The sequence below is a fragment of the Ochlerotatus camptorhynchus genome, unplaced genomic scaffold (genome assembly GCF_037179485.1).
Source record: "Ochlerotatus camptorhynchus isolate MF236.1 unplaced genomic scaffold, CSIRO-AGI_Acam_v1.1 ptg000052l, whole genome shotgun sequence".
NCBI lineage: Eukaryota > Metazoa > Arthropoda > Insecta > Diptera > Culicidae > Ochlerotatus > Ochlerotatus camptorhynchus.
This window is the reverse complement of record NW_027040542.1, coordinates 1,355,676-1,371,730: the sequence shown is the minus strand read 5'-3', so window position 1 is coordinate 1,371,730 and position 16,055 is coordinate 1,355,676. Positions and strand designations below refer to the sequence as shown.

Genomic DNA, 16,055 nt, shown 5'->3' with positions numbered 1-16,055 from the left:
TTAAAAGTAAGCTGAACAGAATTCTCTTCATAATACTGCAATTAGCTGATTAAGCCAAAAAAGGGCTTTTATTCGAACTCTTGGTTGCTTGGGTTTTCATCTGAATTTCACATAACATTCATGTGAACACATAAGTTCTATATGATTTTACTTATAAATTTCATCGATCTCATGATTTTCATGTGATTTTGTGGTGAGATTTGCAGTAATGTGAAATTCGGATGGATTTTTTTCCATTAGAAATGAGATAGATTTTTAAATAGTAGACGCAAAACAAATGGCATGAACTAGGCATGAACAACAAATGTAAGGGTCGATTTATTACATCCTCTGCTTGTTTTCTTCCAACATATGTAATGTCAGTACTTACAATGGACTGTACCGTACATGCAAGTTTTTCCTCACTTAATATTTTCTTCCTAATATTTAATATATTATTCACGAGATGATTCTCTTGCCACGATGCAATCGGGGAAACAAACTTGGTTCGAAAATTTATCCATCATAAAAATTACAAAATTATTTGAAAAAAAACCCTAAAAATACTGGAGGTAGCCCAGCTAACAATTTTCGCAATGTAAACGCTTTACTCATTTCATTAATACAGCCTCAATCTGTATTCAAATGTTATACGATATGAGGAAACCTTTACGCAACCTCTATACAAGCAAATCTGGCGAACTTAGTCAGCTACTTATGGCTGTTGTGACGGTTGGGACAAGCTCTTATTGCATATCTATTTACACTTATATACAGCTTTAATCCAGCTGCTTAGTTGCGTGTGAACATACTCAAGCTTTACCCGATTTATCCAATAATCACTACACAGTTTCCTCTTGACGCCAGGTTAAATATTGTTTACGATTTTTTTTTTTGTTGAAGGAATTTATCAAGTTTATTTTACTGCGAATCAAATTAATCGAAATTAGGTATAAGCACCACTGTATCTACTACACAAATCATTTACACTGTACCGCAAACTGGAATCGAACTCGAGACGACCGCATTGGCGAACTTTGATACTACCAACTTCGCTACGCCAACACTTTGAACTGACATAAACCAAAATAGATGCCCTTTTACAACAAGATCACTGAGTAGAGGCTTTTAAATAGTGCACATTAATCACTTTTCTCGACTAGTTAATTCAACTTTGTAAAGAAGCAGAGTAAAAGCTGTAAAACTGCACACGTCTAAAAATAAACCTATTTAGTTGACTGTAAAATGGCTTCCAGAGTAGCGCTAACACAGTTTATTAGTTGAGTATAGGTTGTCTTAGTTGTTGAAAAGGCACTTTTGATGTTTATGTTATTCAGGAAGAGTATTTGGTTCAGTAGAAGCCCCAAATAAGTAATATATTAGCTTTATTAGCTTTGTTTTGCAGCTAACAGTTGAAAGTTGATTAATAGTTGCATAGAAGCGCCATTAGCGTTTATTGACTGATGTTAGTCAGTACGACTTACAAATTGAATAACGGTTGTGAAAAAGTTGAGTAAACGCTCTCCAAAACTATTTTGCTAGCTTCTGCTTGTAGCTGTATCTGCAGCTTTGTTTCAGCTACTTTACAGCACAACGCTGGAAAAGTTGGCTTATAAAGCTGAAAATGTTAGTTGGGAAGTTAGTGCAATGTGTTCCTATAGTGGCTTATGGAGTTTCCATAAACCACTATAGGAACACATTGCACTAACGTACCTCCACTATTGTTGTGTTTACCCTATACCTTTTGACAAATTTCTATCAGTAATAAAATAAATGTATAAGTCAACTAATAAACAGACGTCAAATGAAATGTATAAATTTATTCTTATAGGACCTATGAGGTTTGTCTTATGGAATGTATAAGCCCCGACAAACCGACATGTCACTGGAGCGTTTCGTTTATCCGCAATTCGATCTGTCAAATGAGCAATTCGATCTGTCAAACGGGCGATCAGATCTGTCAAACGAAGTGAGACGCAAACCAAGACAATATAAATTTCACGTGTGTTCGTGTCCATGTTCACGATATGACGCGATCGGATGAGTAGATGGCGGTAGTTTTTAACGTATTTTAAATACGTTGTAACAGTCACTCCATGTTGTAAATAGTAAATTAGTCATAAATAAAATAAGAATGAAATATATCGAATCCATACGCCAAAAACTATGCCAGTAGCAAAACGACACTGGTCGATTTAATATAAAAATAGAATGCCTCGTGAGTAAAGCCACTCGACCTTGTACAATTTCTCCCAAGGCCGAGTCCAGTGAAATCATCAGGAAAGTTGGGAAAAGAGAGAGTGTGGCTACACCCGACTTTGAACGAAGGACCAGCGATCGGAATAATCTCTCGCATTGCCGATCTAGTTCGAAAAAGTTCGCGGGAAAATCGAACTTCCGTTAAGTTCAGCCGAGGTTCCCTAATCTGAGGGTCACATATGGATGGGCATCCCAACCCAACCCATCAATGTTAGACACCCAGGTGCCAAGCTTTGCCGTTCCCCGCTTGCTGCATCGTCGTAGGATTCATCAGGAAGAAACACAAGAGCACAGCACAGATAGAAGGTAGTTACGCACACAAGAATAGGACTAGGTAGAAAAAGATCATAAAGAGGAGATCATAAAGTAGCTGGACGATTTATCTTTAAGATAATTAAATATGACATTTTACCCAGGTTGGCAAACAAAATCGAACTGGTTTCAGTTACAAATACAAATTCCCTCTAGAGTTTACAGTTGCTTCACAGCGATATAAATGTTGAAAAGCTCAGGCGTCCACCTCTTAGTTCGCCTTTTTGTCCACCTAAAATATTCATAAGTATTACAAGCAATCAAGAGTTAATGAACAATCAACAGAGCATCCTATTACACTAGTAACCCCGCAATCTGATGCTATCATAATTTTCAGCAATGTCAGGAATGCTCACGAACCCCCAACATTTGCCAGAAAACTTACTACTAACTCAAGGTATCTTCCAAATAAGCTTCAAAATTGCATTTTTTTTTATCGAATGTTAAATTCAGTCCTCTATATCCGTAATACGCGCGCGAGGCTCAAACTTTTGTAGACTACTATTTTTTTTTACTACTACTATTAAATCAAATATTGAAAATCCATCATCACCATCGTGGCGAACAAAATAGTTTTTGCAGTGCTACAATAATTATTAAAAAGTCGTTATAACAGCTATCCATACAAAATAATCCGTTAAAAATAACTTCGTCAAGATACATAATTTGTCAATTCATAAAAAAAAATCACTGGATAACCGTTCAAAAGACAGTTTTAACGTGTGAAATGCAATGTCTTTTAAATTCTGCTAATGTTGTTGAACGTTTAATGTGTCTAGGCATCGAATTGAAAACATTTATTCCTTTTAAAAATAATGAATTCTGTGAAGCACAAGTCAAGAAATGTGGTGTTCTTATTTCATCCGCGTTTCTAGTATTATATCTATGATAGTCACTTCCTCTTTCAATTCGATCACACAAATATCGAGGCAGCAAACCGTTAACTACTTTAAAAATGAACACCATAGTCAAATATACAATTCTTTGCTTCACCGACAACCATTGTAAGGCGTCTAGCATCAAAGTTGAGGAAGTGAATCTATTACATCTCAAAATCAAACGCATTATTTTATTCTGCAAGCGCTGTAATCTCGATATTTGTGTTGCATTGGACAGAAATAAAATGTATGGGCAAAAGTCTAGATTAGGAGAGACGATTGATTTGTATAGCTGTATTTTACTGGCAATAGTTAAATCGTTTTTCAATCGACATAGAATTTCATACTTCTTGGCAATTTTCTTGATGACATTGTCAATGTGAGAGTTGAACTGGTTGAACTTAAGTTTGTCATCAATAATCACGCCAAGATATTTAATCTCCTGAACGCAATCAATAGTCTCATCATCAATTACAACAGAGACGTTCTCATTTAATCGATTCCGCGAAATTACCATAAATTTTGTTTTTTCTTGTATTCAATTTCAACTGCTTACACTTCAACCATCAACTTAGATACTGCAAATCTTCATTGAAGTGTGAGACGGCAACTTCTAAATCCTTAGCTGCAATGAATAACACAGTATCATCTGCAAAAAGGTTAATGTCGCAAAACCGTAAAACACGTCGCAAGTCATTAATATACATATTAAATAAAAGGGGCCCTAATACACTTCCCTGGGGCACTCCAAGGTTGTTCCCCACGGGACTGGAAACAGAATCATTAAAAACAGTCCGTTGAGTTCTGTCAGACAAATAGCTTTCAAACCATTTCTATGCAGTACTCGTAATTCCAAAGCGCTTGATTGTACTTAACAGTAAGGGCCTAGAAATTGTTTCAAAAGCGCGTTTCAGATCCAAAAAAACAGCAACAATCGTATCTTTACGCTCCAAGTTGTCTTTCCACTTTGCTTACACCAAATTCAATGCAGTTTCACAAGAATGACCTTCCCGTTCAAATTCGGTGGTAGTGAAGCTGGCTCGATCTCTTCTTTTTAGGAAGATTACTCTTGGACTCGCCCTGGGGCAGTCTCATCCGGGCAAACTCAAGATGAGATAAAACCTAGCTGCGGTCCAATGCAAGAAAAAAATTACTAGGGAGATTTTTAGCCTATGGCTAGTTCAACTCCGTTGAAAAATGTGGAGAGTGTTAGCAAACGGTGAAAACTAACGATTTTAATTTGGCTCACGCTTAATGCTTGAGGGGATTGTGGATTTTCCTATGTTTCGACGAGTGCATCGATTAGCTTGAGACCGCAGAGAGTACCAGATCTGAGCCAAAACATAGAGCACGCAGAGAGGTTTAAAGAAGGCCACAGAATTATATTTATATGCGGATATTTTTCAAAAACTCAAATCACGTTTTAAATTCAACACGTGGGTTTAGAGGGCAGATAAAACAACTGAAAGTTTCATTCTGGATCATTAAGTTACAAGCATCTCTTTGCGATTTTGCAAATTACAAAAAAAGGCCATATTTTGGTGGGAGTTTATGATAAAAATCTGCAAAAACAGTTGTTGAAAGAGGAGAAGTTGTCGCTAACAGATGCTGAGAGAATCAGAATGAATTAAGAACTTGCGAATTCTCATTCAGCCGCGATCAACATTGACGGTCAGCAGGTGGCTTCGGTGAAGCAGCGTCTAGGTCGCAGGGGTACTTATGATGAGAATAAAATTTACAATCGCAGTCGCAGCAGAAGCACCAGCCATCAACGGAGGGTGACGTACGACGACGAAGGCAAGAACAAGGATCAGAATAAATACGCATTTTTTTTCCTGCAACAACTGTGGCCTGAAGGGCCATATCAAACGTCAGTACCGCAAAAGAGATGGTTTCAATTCAAAGTCAAACAAAATTCAAAGCGTTCTAGTTCCGTATAGCAGCACCAGGCATGGTAACTCATTTACATTCATCTCGTGCAACCATTTACATTCATATGCCTCTAACTTTTTTCATCAACGGAATTCCGTCAAATGATGCATGAAGCTTTTGTATGTTTTGGTATTACAAAATACAGATTTCAGTTATTGACAAAAGTTTCAGGTAATATTAAACTGTTTAAAAGTTACAAATATTATTTTACGGAATTCTGTTAATGAAAAAAGTTAGAGGCAAATGAATGTAAATGAATGCACGAAATGAATGTAAATGATTTGCCATGCCTGAGCTATTGGACTATTCGGAAGGGCAAAGAAGTTCGACTGAACGGTTTAGCGGTAGACAAATGACTAAATTTTCTTTATTACAGGTATCACTTATATACTAGAACAGGGAATCATTGGTTGCTTCGATTCGGATACTCTAACACTCCTCCTCGACATCGAATGCTAGAATTCCTGTCGCTTCTCGCAGTTTATCCAACTTCACACTGGTTAACGGCTTCGTCATCATGTCTGCCAACATGTCTTCTGTGGGGCAGTACAGCAAACTAATGATGTTCTTGTTCTTCAGATCCTTGACGAAACAGTACTTCGTATCCACGTGTTTCGATCGCTGATCCACTTTCTCGTTCTCTACCTGCCGAATGCAGCTTTGATTGTCCTCACGTATGCAGATGGGATGATTGACTTGCTTCCCTAGGTCCTTCAGCAATTTCAGCAACCATTGCACTTCCTGACAAGCCTCAGCCAGGGCGATGAATTCAGACTCAGTGGACGAAAGCGCCACACATGACTGACTGCTTTCTTGATGCCCAACTCACAACGCCATTACCGAGGAAGATTAGAAATCCAGACGTTGATTTTCTATCTCGGGTGTCCCCGGCCCAGTCAGCATCGCAATAGACCATCAATGCAGCGTTCGATGATCCAAGCTGCACCGCGAAATTTCGTGTGTGGACAAGGTACCGCAGCACCCTTTTGGCTTCAATCCAATCCTTGGTCCTCGGTTTACTAACGGACCGTCCCAGAATTGAAGCGCTGATGGAAATATCCGGCCGTGAGTTTACCGCGATATATAGCAAACCTCCTACCAGACTTTGATAAAGGTCGCCTTTTGGTAGCTCCGCCGAATTCTCCTCCTTTTGCTGATATCCGGGATCCATTGGAATTTTCGAGCCCTTGGCTTCCGAGAGACCAAACTGGCCGGCAAGTTTCAATATGTATGCCTGTTGATTTAAACGGTAACCGTTGGCGGATTTAGTTACCTGAATTCCAAGGAACACTTGAATGTCGCCCAAGACTGTCAATTTGAAGCATCGTTGCAAATCGTGAACTACTTCACGGAACTCTATTTCGCTGTGGCACACGACAAGAATATCGTCAACATAGATGAGGATGAACGATTTCTGTCCCTTCGTTGTCCGGACGTAGAGGCACGCATCTGCCACCGACTGACAAAATCCAGCTTTCTTAAAGACATCGTCAATCGTCCGATTCCATACTCTTGCCGCTTGTTTCAACCCATATAGACTGCGATTGAGCCGGCACACGCCCGTTCCATTCGGACCCTTGGTTTCGTATCCTGGCGGCTGCTTCATGTAGACCTCTTCTTTTAAAGCTCCATACAAGTACGCCGTCTTGATGTCCAGGTGCTTCACCAGAAGCTTACGTTCTGCTGCGATGGTCAATAACGTCCGAAACGTAACTTGACGAGCTACAGGTGCAAAAACTTCATCGAAGTCGGTCCCATACTTCTGTGAAAAGCCTTGCGCAACCAGCCTGGCTTTATACCGGACAACGTTTCCTGTGGTGTCTTCCTTCTGCTTATACACCCACTTGCATCCAACGGGCTTGCGGTTCTCGGGCAGATCAACAATCTCCCAAGTGTCATTCTCCATCAACGACCGGAATTCCTCATCCATCGCTGCCATCCAATACTCACGATTGATCCCATTGATTGCTTCACGGTAGTTTCGTGGCTCTCGTTCGCCACTAGATGCTGCTTGGACTGTCTCACTATATCGAGCTGGTCGGATACCTTTCGTGGTTCGGCTCGATCTCCTGACTTGACATGTTTCATCGTCGTCGTCCTCGATCAATGTGGCATCTCCATCATCCGATTCGTCATCGTATTCTGAATCATCCGACGAGATACTTGAGCTCTCATCGTTCGAATTTTCTTCCTCGATCTCACCGACTGGATTGACATCAGTGTTGATTGGTTTGCTGAATTCGAATTCAATCACCTCTTCCACTGGTAGCGATTCCACTGCACGGTCCAAGGAACGCTCGGACACTTCCGACGCGGTGTGCTCCTCCTCAACGAAATTGGCATCTCGGCTGACGATTACTTTCCTTGTAGATCGATCCAAAAAACGATACGCCTTATGGTCCAACGAATATCCAACAAACGTTAGCTTCTTTGCTGTCGGATTCATTTTCTTGCGCTTTTGTTTGGGGACGTGAACGAATGCAGCACATCCAAATGCTTTCAAATGCGCTACGTCCGGCATTGTTCCAGTCCAAAGCTCGAACGGTGTTTTGGGAATTGACTTCGATGGTAACCTGTTCTGTAAATAGACAGCAGTACTTACGGCTTCTGCCCAGTAGCACTCCGGAAGCTTTGCATCGAATAACATGCAGCGACTCATCTCGACCAGGTACCGGTTCTTCCTCTCGGCGACTCCATTTTGCTGGGGAGAGTAGCTGGCGGTAAACTGTGGCTTGATTCCTTCTTGCTTGTAGAATTTCATCAGCTCGTTTCCGGTGTACTCACCACCCTGGTCGGATCGGATGGCTTTCGGCTTTCGTCCGAACTGGGTTTTCACGTATGCCACATATTCCTTCAGCTTCTCTGGAACCTCCTCCTTCTTCCGCAGCAGATACAGCACACAGAATCGACTGTAGTCATCAATGACGGTCATGAAGTACCGATAACCAGACACTGATGCATTGTCGATCGGGCCACAAACGTCTGTGTGCACAATGTCCAGCATTGCACGAGATTTGCGTTCGACCGATTTAGGGAATGACTTTCTGCATAGCTTCGCTCGCTGACAACATTCGCATCCTTGCTTGACTCCGCAGTCGTACACCTTCAAGCCGGTCACCAGATTCTTCTTCAGCATCACGCTTAGAGCTTCAGGATCCCGATGTCCAAATCTTCGGTGCCAGACGTGCTGACAATCAACTTCGTGGTGGTCGTTCACAGCCATCGAAACTTCACAAGTCGTTTTCACCTTATAAAGGCCACTTGTTTTCTCGGCGACAATTGCCACGGTACCACCAACAAGAACACGACATCCTCCAGCGTCGAACATCACAGCAGCTCCCTTCTCTGTGAGCTTTGGCACTGACATCAGGTTCATTTCCAAGCTTGGAACAAACAACACGTTGCTTAGAGACACATCGGTTGTTTTTCCGTCTCCATGGTAACACGAAATTTTTCCGCTACCAGCACCTTCGACCTTCGCAACTTTTCCATCAGCCAGAGTAACGGTTTTCACTTGGCTCTTCTGGATTTCCTCGAAAAAATCGGAGTCACTGCACATGTGCGCGGACGCACCTGAATCCACAATCCATTCCGCATGGTCCGATTGCTCATGCACTCCCAAAGCAAACGTAACGGTTTCGTTTTCACTGCGCACGCTTTTCACCTTCGGGGATTTTTCCTTACCGTCAACCGATTCCTTCGCATACAGCCTGCATTCCGATTGCTTGTGTCCAGGTTTCTTGCAGAAATGGCACGTTAATGGCTTCTTCTTCTTCTTCTGGAATCCTGCTTTCATCGCTGAACTTGAAGAACCTTGACTTCGTCTCTTCGCCACTTCATCTAACAGCTTCCCTTTCACCAGCTCCAGTTTCAGCTCCTCATCGGACCGGCTTTCCAGGGCCGTGGTCAACGTATCGAACGAATCAGGCAGGCTCCTAAGAACGAGGGCGACCATTAACGCTTCACCCAGGTTCAGTCCAGCGCACGACAGCTTCGTGAACAACTCTTCCAGCTCGAAAAGATGATTCTGCATGTCGTCCCCGTCGTTGAATGATATGTTGCAAATCCGTTTCAGCAGCGCAACCTTAGAACAAAGGGATGTTTTTTTCGTGTTGTTTCTTGAGGCTTTCCCAGGCTTCCTTGGCGTTCTTCGTTTCGCGAATCAGCATGTGTTGTTGGTCTTCGACAAGCAGCGCAATCGTCGCTCTTGCCTTCCGGTCACCGGATTTCCAGCCTTCCGTCACCGGTTCTGGAGCCGCGTCTTCGATGTACCGCCACAGGTCATCCCTGGTCAGCAGCATCTCCGCCTTGAACTTCCAAACCGAATAGTTGGAATTGTTCAGTTTAACAACCGACACTTTGTTGCCTTCCATGGAACTTCCAGAATTTTCACACTGAAGTGAAAAAAAAATAATCTTCAAACAAATTCAAACGTTGCTATGCGACGGTTGTCCTGGGCCCATAACCTATTGGACTATTCGGAAGGGCAAAGAAGTTCGACTGAACGGTTTAGCGGTAGACAAATGACTAAATTTTCTTTATTACAGGTATCACTTATATACTAGAACAGGGAATCATTGGTTGCTTCGATTCGGATACTCTAACATGAGCAGCACTCCGACTAATTTAAACAAAGCAATGGATCGGCTGAGAATGAAAATGAGCGACGAATCTGGTGATGATTATTCAGATGGTAGTTGGAAACGTGACTACAAACACGTATCGAAACCAACTGAAAGGTTCCAAAGACTAAATCTTCTATCATGAACGTAATGGTCCCAGTTATCCAGGGTGGTGACGGTAGATAATGAGTACATACACCGCCTTCGAAGATCTGACGCCATCAACATCGAATAATAATGAAAGAAGCAGAAAATAAATAAGATTTTGTATACGCATGAATTGTACATCTTGTGATTATACTTGAACTTTCGTTTTTTTTTAGAATTTTAGATTGAATTGTATAATATTGTATTTGCTAAATGTTTTGAATTAACCTTCATCAAATATATTATATTAACAATATGATCCACTCTTTCGCTTAGCTGGCTAACCGAATTTTTAGCGATGAAAGCACCTCTGTGGCCAAAAAGCCTAACAATGTATTTGTTTATCGTCACGAGGGGTAAACGAAATGAAAATTTGTTTAATATTTCAAATGAATGTATTTCAGCATTTTATTTTATTTGATGACAACAGTGACATGTCAAACATATTTTAAAATAATATACACAATGTAATTAATGAAAATAATTTGACCCTTACTTTTGTAAAAAGTGCTATATTCGCACCCCTCGATTGTAATTGAACGATTGTTGCTGACCTTTTTCAACGCAAGATGGTGCGTGAAGTAATATTTTGCGGGTCGCCATTGTAACATTTGGAAAAGGCATGAATAGATCATATTGTTAATATGATATATTTGCCTTCATTCAAGGTTTTAAGAAGATTGTTTAATCAGACTGTGAGTATCATCACAGAAAACAGACGTTGAGACTCGAACAAAATTTCTCTAAAAACTAGTGTAAAGATTCCTATTCGACTTAAGCGCCACTAACGGCGACTTCTCCACATAAAATCCTCTTTGACAACCTGGTGGCGCTGGCGTTGCAAAATTTACACTAGACACTAAGTGCTGGTAGCGCCAAGTGGCAATTTTCAACATAAAATTTATCGATACTAGCGCCAAATTTGTCGAAAGTGCAAAAATAAAGAGGAAATCAGGAGATGCTAGCGCTACGTAACGGCTACGTTTCCACTTAACCTTACACAAGTTTCTCACCGAACTTGGACGTCTGTTCTCTGTGGTATCATTGAATTCGAGTTCGTTTGTGAATGGTGTAATTAGGGGAAAGAACTGTAATTCAATGAATTCGACTTCTGAACCGATGTCATTTTTATATTTGTATTGCATGAAGACTTCGGATAGATGAGTGCTCCGAGGGCAAGTGAAGGTGTTTAAATAAATAATGATCAGTTCATACTCGAAGGACTAACCACGTGTGTTTCCTTTACTTATCCGTGCTTATCATTAAATAGAAACATTTCAAGGTGTAGATAGAGAAACTTACCATCATTTGAAAGTTCTTTTGATGTAGTTTCAGCAAATAACCACATGTGCTCCTTCTTGCATCAAGGAAAGATACACGACGAAAATATGAAGAAAACTTCATATTTTCGTCGTGTATCTTTCCTAGATGCAAGAAGGAGCACATGTGTTTATTTGCTGAAACTACATCAAGTGGAAAAAAATCAATTTTCGTAAATTTCTAACTTTAATTTCAAACAAATTTGTAGAATTAGTAAAGATCTATTAATTTGAGGAAAAATACATTTTGCTAAAAACTGATTTTAAGGGTAAATTTAAAAAAAAATGCTTTTTAACTCAAATACGTGCAATATACGATTTTGACGTCGACAATGGTGTTTGAAATAATGTTTTAATAATGATGACATCAACCCTCTATTTCGATATTGTTGAATCAAATTTTCGATACATGTTTAATCACAGACAAACAAACATAACACATTGAATATTTCTCACCTTAAAACATCGTCTTTAAAACACTACCATCATCTGTTGAGTAAACTGTGATGGGCACTACAATCAACAGATGGCGCTAGTGTGTAAACGTCAAATCAAAGGAATCAATTAAGAAACATTTAAATTGACCATTAAATGCGTGTTCGAGGAACAACTTGCGAGAGTTATGTCTGTTTGTCTGTGGTTGATTGTTTAATCAATTAACCATTTCAAGGCTATTTTTTTTTCATATAGAGGGCGTTGTTCCAGTGATAGTAAGTAATAATAATCCCCATATAGAAATTTGGAAGTGTAGAAATATTGTAAATTTCAAAGATTTTTGCACATGAATTTTTGCAATGTGATCAACAAATGATATCTATGACAATCTTTTAAATTTTTCGAACCTCTTAACGGAATCCATTCATGAAGAGCTTTGAGTGTGTTGTTTTATTTCCTTTTAATTCCGTTGTAATTGATTATCTTTTGACACATACGCGTATTTCATCTACTACTTGTAGACTTCATCAGTGTCAAGTACTCAACACCACCACCACAGCGGTGTTGAGTAGTACTTGGTACTGATGAAGTCTGCAAGTAGTATACGAAAAACGCTTATCTGTCAAAAGATGGGGACTCGTCGAAAGCGGGTAAAAATGTTTACCCGCTTTACGACCAGTCCCCAGAGACCCTAATAAAAAATTACCATAAACGAACGATAACCCAAATGATTGAACTATTCCACAAATGGTTTGGATGATACCCAGAACACGTCGTTAAGCAAATTAACCATAACATTTTTATTAGGGGAGCCAAACATTGAAATTTCGAGGTCTTTGCACAAAGTTTACCGCGGCCTTTGCTTTTCAAAACGAACGCTAGCGCTAGCGCTAGCGCCTTTATGAAAGGTCGTTATGTTATTACCTATAAGGATCGAGTAAACTGGGTGCGACAAGGGTGGTACGTCGTTTGGATACAATAAAAGCCACATGAAATTTTGCGGACATTTGTCACCGCAGTAAACAAGGGTTGGTGGCTATGACATCCTGCATTCCACCAGATTTATTTCTGGCAGACATAACATTCATGTTTACATACACCTAGTCGGTAATCGATAGATTTGCAACAGAGAGATTTTCAACATGTTAATTTATTTTGGAAGTGGCAAATTGAAGTGAAAATTCCGAAAATTCACCAGGACCCAGCCGACTTCGACATATCAAAATTAAAAAAAAAAAAAACTCAAAGAGACACGCCGCAATTTGCCGTGCGTCTCCGGTTCTCCCTTCAGAAACGCCACTAAAATTGGGCGTCACATTTATTATTGTTTCGAACGTTCCACACGTTCTTCAATGGTCGAACACTTCGAACATGGTTATTCGAACTGTCATCTGTCATCATCTCATCGTCCAGTCTTTTTTTCTCCTTCATGGATATGGAGTGGTGGATGGCTCATCAATAGCAAAAGACCGGAGATTACCACCATCAGGGAATCGTTTTTGGAACACGCAGACAAGGGAGAACGGTTCCGCCACAAGTTGGCCCGGTGCGACAGCAGAAAATATATTACATAACCAGACAGCCGTGCTGTTTGTGTTTGAGCATGATTGTGTCGCCGAGTTGAATCTGTTGCAAGTTCAGCGCACCGGAGTTTTTTTTTTCCAAAGAAAATCTACAAGGCCAACCACGGATGAAAAAATCACTGTTATAGGAACATTTCGGTAAGTTTCCGGCTACGGTCGTGCCCCTATCAGTAATGTTTTCATTAATGAGCGCTTGTAAAGTTTTTGTGTGGTGTTGAGTGTTTATATTGATAGATGAAGCGATCTATTTGGAGTCAGAAAAACAAGCAGAAAATCGATAGATCCAAGCAACACATGTTCTGTTCACTATCACCAGTCGTTTCGTAATCACTCTTCAGTTTTGTTCTCTCACCCATCTGTGACATTTCGGACTAATGTTAATCTTTGCGCTTTTCAGATAAAAAAAAATATAAGGTGGTGTGAAAGATAAAAGATGGCTGGCACTGGAAGCACGGGATCCACCTTTCCCAAGTGGCAGCTGGCGGTTCTGATAGGAGCACCGGTTGCTCTCGGGATCGGATATTTGTACTGGAAAAAGTCTACCGAAGCGGAAGGGTCCGGCGACAAACTTACTAAGAAGAAACTGGGTGAAATTAAGGATAAAACCATCTCACTCGACGGAGATGAACGATCCCGGTCCTCTCAGGATGCTTTTGCAAAGAAGAAGACGCTCACGCCACTGGAAGAAGCACAGAAGCATAAGAATGAAGGAAATGTTTATTTCCGGTCAGTATGGATTAGATATTTGGAAATCTTAAGACCTAATTGCAATTGTTTCTATTTTCAGGGATGGCAAATACGATCAAGCTATTAAAGAGTACGATTTGGCTATTGAAAAGTGCCCGAAAACCGAGATAAACGATTTATCCACATTCTATCAGAATAGAGCTGCTGCTTACGAGCATCTTCAGAAGTGGGCTGCGGTGATTGAAGATTGCAGCAAAGCTCTCAGTTGTAATTCTAAATACCTGAAAGCTTTGAAGCGAAGGGCCAAGGCGTACGAACAGCAAAAAGAACTAGCCGCGTCCCTAGAGGATACAACTGCTGCATGCATACTGGAAGGATTCCAGAATAAACATACCCTAATCCTAGCCGATCGTGTCTTGAAGGAACTGGGACAACAGCACGCTAAGGAAGCGCTTAAAGAAAAGCATAATGTCCAGCCGTCTACATTTTTCGTAAAGAACTATTTTGCGTCTTTCTCCCACGATCCCATTAAGAAACTGGTCATTGCTAGTACTGAACCTAAGGGCTTTGTCAAGGCTAAACTTCTGCTCGACCAGGGACAATACGATGAAATTATTGCCGCCTGCACGGTAGAAATAGAATCGAGCGAAGCCGACGCTGAATATAAGGTAGAAGCTTTGCTACTGAGAGCAACGTTCTATCTTCTGACGGCAAGCTATCCAGAAGCTACCGTCGACCTCGATGCTGTAATTGGGACGGACTTGGCCGATAAAAAGCTTCGAGCTAATGCCCTCATTAAGCGGGCATCTCTCGCCATGCAAACCCAACCCAACACCCCGGAGGAATGCTTCAAATATTTCAGTATGGCCGAAGATCTTGATTCCAACAATAGTGACATCTATCACCACCGTGGTCAGGTCTTCATCTTGATTGATCGTCTAGAGGAAGCTATCGCTGACTTTGAGAAAGCTTGTTCTCTGTGTCCCAATTCCGGTATCATCGAGATCCACCGGTGCTACGCCACCTATCGTTTGGCCCTGAACAATAAGGACGAATATGCCCTCCGTAAAGTGATGGACGGTTTCCGAAATGCCATCGAACGTTTCCCCGATTGCGTTGAATGCTACAGCCTAATGGCACAAGTTCTCTGCGATCAGCAAGAATTTCAAGAGGCCGATAACTTTTTCGAAAAGGCAATCAAAATCGAACCGGAAAATGCTCAAATTTTCGTACACAAAGCTCTTCTGCAGCTCCAATGGAAGGCCGACATCACGGCGGCTGTAGAACTGATCGAAAAAGCTATTCGTGTGGACGATAAGTGCGAATTTGCCTACGAAACCCTTGGAACCATCCAGGTACAGCGCGGTCAACTACAAGAAGCGATAAAACTGTTCGATAGTGCCATCAAATTGGCCAAGACCGAGATGGAACTGATTCACCTGTACTCGCTGAAGGATGCCGCCATCGCGCAGGTTAATGTAACGAAAAACATGGGATTGGACATCAGAAACATCGTCGAAATGTCACAGCCACAATTCTAGTAAGCTACAAGTTGAACGAATTCCGGAATGGTGCTCTAATATCCGGATTTTCTTTTTACAGAACATCACCCCTTTTTACGACGCTTTTACCCTCATTCACGCCCAAGTTAACTTAGTTACTTGATTCCGTATCCGTACACAAAAATTGTAAGTTTTTTTTTTCTTTATACATTTCAGCGTGTAGCAATATATTTGTTTAGTGAAACTACTCCTAGTTTTCTAATTGTCAGAAACAGATTATGCAATTACCTGTGCTCGGAAAGAAAGTCTATAAAAAATAGAATTATAATTATCAGAATTTACGATAATTTTAAATCTTAAGTCGTTCGTACAAGCTGTACGCGATTGTATCTAAGGAACA

The 16,055-nt window shown here is 40.8% G+C and overlaps 1 protein-coding gene across 2 annotated transcripts; it reads left to right on the top strand.

Moving 5' to 3' along the window:
• The first annotated feature begins 13,324 nt into the window (after window positions 1-13,324).
• On the top strand, window positions 13,325-16,055 carry Tom70 (translocase of outer membrane 70). Of its 2 annotated transcripts, XM_065239139.1 has the most exons (4): window positions 13,325-13,604; window positions 13,864-14,192; window positions 14,254-15,693; window positions 15,756-16,055. In XM_065239139.1, coding segments are annotated over exons 2-4 (1,734 nt in total). In that variant the 5' UTR covers window positions 13,325-13,604; window positions 13,864-13,899; the 3' UTR covers window positions 15,757-16,055. The 2 variants fall into 2 exon arrangements, with proteins under 2 accessions (XP_065095211.1, XP_065095210.1); XM_065239138.1 differs by lacking the exon at window positions 13,325-13,604 and having other exon boundaries at window positions 13,681-14,192.

Coding starts and splice junctions, on each gene's coding strand:
- Tom70 (XM_065239139.1), top strand. CDS start 13,900: ATGGCTGGCACTGGAAGCACGGGATCCACCTTTCCCAAGTGGCAGCTG. Junction 14,193..14,253: donor GAAGGAAATGTTTATTTCCG/GTCAGTATGGAT, acceptor TTCTATTTTCAG/GGATGGCAAATACGATCAAG.